At 40.7% G+C, this 3,983-nt stretch overlaps 1 protein-coding gene across 1 annotated transcript; it reads left to right on the top strand.

Moving 5' to 3' along the window:
- Positions 1-520: 520 nt before the first annotated feature.
- On the top strand, positions 521-1,151 carry LOC131481188 (GTP-binding nuclear protein Ran-like). Its single transcript, XM_058668894.1, has one exon. It carries the CDS (start codon positions 521-523, stop codon positions 893-895), a length of 375 nt encoding a protein of 124 aa, XP_058524877.1. The 3' UTR covers positions 896-1,151.
- Positions 1,152-3,983: the final 2,832 nt, after the last annotated feature.

The following is a 3,983-nucleotide window of genomic DNA, read 5'->3' as shown; positions in this document are numbered from 1 at the left end:
CTAAACTACTTGTAAGCTGTGTGAATTTAAAATATCCCTCATCTTGTAAGGTATATGGCTAGTGTTTCACACCTGGATAGAAATGAATCTCATTAAGAAAAAATTCTAGCAGAGAAGCTTCTTACCTCATTTTGTCCATGATGAGATTCAGATATCTGTATACATGAGAGCTGGAAGTGTTCTTTTTAACTCTTCCAACGTGTAAAGAGGAGATTAAGAGACTTACACCCTGTTGGCCTACAGTGACAAGCATATACAACTGAAGCACACACTGAGGGGCAACAGGATTCGGCCATTGGTCCTTACGTTCTTCTCGCTTTGGAAATGGAATCAGTCCTTGCCCCTTAGCTCTTAAAGGTAATCTTGATTTCTCTTTGTTTACCCCTGAAATGTTTGTTTCTTGAGGGTGACTCCTATGGCTTGGTTTTTAGTTTTTGCTTCTGTATTTATCAATCAGCCAAATTTCTTAAGACTTCGATCTTGATCAGAGGGCACATACGGGAAATTTAACTTTCTTTCCATGTATTCTAGCAGTTATTTGTTACGGCCCAACTGGCACAGAGACCTGGTGCGCGTGTGTGAGAACATCCCCATTGTGCTGTGTGGCAACAAGGTGGATATCAAGGACAGGAAAGTGAAGGCAAAATCCATTGTCTTCCACCGAAAGAAGAATCTCCAGTACTATGACATTTCTGCCAAAAGTAACTACAACTTTGAGAAGCCCTTCCTCTGGCTTGCTAGGAAGCTCATTGGAGACCCCAACCTGGAGTTTGTTGTCATGCCTGCTCTCGCCCCGCCAGAGGTGGTCATGGACCCGGCATTGGCAGCGCAGTATGAGCACGACCTAGAGGTTGCTCAGACGACCGCCCTCCCGGATGAGGACGACGACCTGTGAGGAAGCGAGGCTGGAGCCCGGCGTCAGAAGTCTAGTTTTATAGGCAACTGTCCTGTGATGTCAGCGGGGCCACGTGTGGGCCATCTTCTTGTCTAGCTAAACAGAACATGTGCTTCATCTGTGGGATGCAGGAGATGAGTGGGCTTGGGTGAATGTAGCAGTTAACAAACACCCTGGTCTGTTGGACCTGCGGATTAGCTGTTGGGAATGCAATGGTCTTCTCAAGTTTCCAACACAAGACTGCTAGCAGTCATGTCACAGTATCCAGTGAGAAATATTGTTTGTTACTGTGCACCAAAATGGAAATGAAATGAATGTCCTTCATCTCAGTGAAAAGTATGAAAGCAATTGTGACAGTTTTAAAGCTTGTCTGCAAATTCTTTGACATTTTCTCCCACCAAGGGCTAGATTCTAATTCTTTTTCTTTTGTGAATAGACAAACCATGGTGTCCACTTTCAAAGAGCAGAATATGGCAGAGTATTGTTATGCAAATAACCAAGTTAGGTTAGAAAGGATCTGATTTTCTCTCTGGGACATATATCTTGGAGTAAAAAAATTGTACAGTGAAGACTGGGTTACATAAAAAGGCCTAGTACTATGTCTCTACTAAGGTTCCAATCAGTAGCTACTGAGGGGGCTTTTGAGATGTCTTTATGTCCAGTTACAGTTTGGGAGCATGTTAGAGAGTAGGATCAGTTAAGCTGAATCTAGACAATCACCTAAAGGATGAGAACAAATCATGATTGTTGTAGTTTGATGCAATTGGAATTGGGGTAGTTCATGCTAGAGCAATAGATAGTCACAACTGTTAAGATAATTTCTTGGCCAAACTACAAATTATGCTGGGAGAGATGTTCCCTTTATTTTGTTAACCTATCTATTTTTACTTCCTTAGATTTGTGATACCAGAAGCTGATTCATGTTGAATACCAATTTTAGAAAAAAATGGTACCTAAAGAAGATTTATGGACCAATTGAGGCAACAGAATGGCATCATTTATTTTTCTTCAACATAAAAAAATCACGTGGCAACTGTAAAGAATTAAGATGAACAGAAAGCACAGGGGAAGATCAATAGTAGAGGTGGAGTTAGTTATTGGGTTGTCATTGCTCCAGCACGTGGTCTCTTACCTCCTGCTCACCCCACTACTGTCTAACGTAAAAGACCAGAAGATTTTTGTGAAGTCCTAATGATGAGTGCCTCATCAGCCCAGCTGCCTCTGCAGCCTCAGAAGTCATTCCCCACCCCCTTCGATTCTATGCCTTATTCATTTGAACAGTGACTGTACCTTGCTCTAGAACAATTTTGTAAGGGCTCTTCTTTCTCCCTAAAGTATCTTTCCTCTCCATCTTTTCACAATCAATTCCTATTCATTCTTTAGATTCAAACCTTAGCTTTTTAAATTATGTTTGAGTTCTTTGGTTACCTCAATGCTAGAACTTTCTGACTGGAATTCTTTGTGCATCTCCTTACCAGGCTGTGAACTTCTTGAAAACTGGAATTTGTCTGTTTGAATTCTGACACCCTAAAGTAGCACACAGGGAACAGCCATACATGCTCCATAATGAGTGAGTTATAGTGAATATGGGAAGGGGTGAGGACCAGAGCATGAGTTGCTGTTGTACCTAGCAACTAGAAGAAAAGTTTCATTGTGGTATTTAACACTCACCATTTGACTACTTAAAAAGTTTGCAATAAAGTGGAACAGATGGTATCTAAGCTGTGAAATTGCTTTGGGGCAGACTCTAGATGAGAATAGGATGAAGAAATCAAATGATTACAAAGTAAACTTTATCACAGTAAATTTGGCAGCATACACTCTCTGTACACAAGTTCTTTTTCCTTCTGTGCGGTATTATGCTTTTGAAAGTGAATTCAGTTGGTTTATTCTCTATCTTGTATGTATGTGAGAAACAAATAATTTCGTGAAATTTCCATATAGCTGATTGTATACTAGAGATGATTATATAATAGAGATTATTAAATTTTTAACTATTTTTAAGGGTAGTTACTAAATACAGTTATTTAAAACGGGCCATGATAAGAGTATTTATACCAGAGGATCTGGCAAGCGCTGAAGGCAATATTTCCTTTTCCCTTAAAGCCAGTGGACTGCCAAGATTTCCAGGCAAACCATTGGATATAATCTGGTTTAACTCAGCAGCATTTGTATCTTTAGCGATGAATGAGAGAATGAGCTTTAGGACTGACGGTTAAGGCGCTGGTTGGTGTACCTGCATTCCACATTGGAGTGCCTGGCTTGAGCCTTGGCTCTGAATCCTCTGGGAAACAGCAGCTGATGGCTCAGGTTATTGAGTCCCTACCACCAATGTGGGTGGTCTGGTTTGAATTCCAGGTTTTGGCTTCTGTCCAGCTCCAGCTGTTGGCAGCACTTGGAGAGTAAAGCAGTGCATGGGAGCCCTCTGTTTGTTTTTCTCTCTACTCTTTGTGTTTCTCAAATAAAAAAGATTAAGATGATCTAAGGGATCCAACTGTATGTGTATGTAAGCAGATGATCAGAAGAGCTAGACAGTGTCTTTAGGGAATGTCTCAAACTGAAAGCTTTCAGTTGTGTGGGACAGAATTAATCTTTACAGAATTGTCAGTTTGGTTTGTCTCTTTCTTATAAAATAACTTAAGAGGAGTAAGTGGTGTGAGTTTCTGAAGTGATACTTGTATCACTATTGCAATGGAAGTAGCATTTTTCCTTATTCCCCAAATCTGCAGGAAAATGTTAAATGATTCAGATGTAAGCTCTATTAGGAACATTTTACTGATTCATTTGCTCACTTTTCCATTCCATGAGTATTCACTAGGTATCTATGATCTGGAGAAGAGGATATGGTAGTGAGCATGGGGAACTCAGCTCTGCCCTCACAGAGTGCACAGTGAAGTTGCAGAGACAGTCAGCAAGTAATTACCCAAAGTATGTTACACGATCACAGAGAAGCTTTGAGAACAGAGGGAAAGTTCAAGTGAAGCTGTTGAAGCTCAAGCTTCAGGCCACACATCCCTAGGCATGTGTAATGGTCCCAAGTAGAACAAGTGAAAAACTAAAATGTGACGAAGACACATAGGCTGGAGAA

Source organism: Ochotona princeps, chromosome 9, assembly GCF_030435755.1.
Source record: "Ochotona princeps isolate mOchPri1 chromosome 9, mOchPri1.hap1, whole genome shotgun sequence".
Taxonomy (NCBI): Eukaryota; Metazoa; Chordata; class Mammalia; order Lagomorpha; family Ochotonidae; genus Ochotona; species Ochotona princeps.
Note: the sequence above shows the minus strand (reverse complement) of the source record. Positions and strands in the feature narration are given on the sequence as shown.

What these genes read in the sequence shown, in the direction of transcription:
- LOC131481188 (XM_058668894.1), top strand. Translation starts at nt 521, where the DNA reads ATGTATTCTAGCAGTTATTTGTTACGGCCCAACTGGCACAGAGACCTG.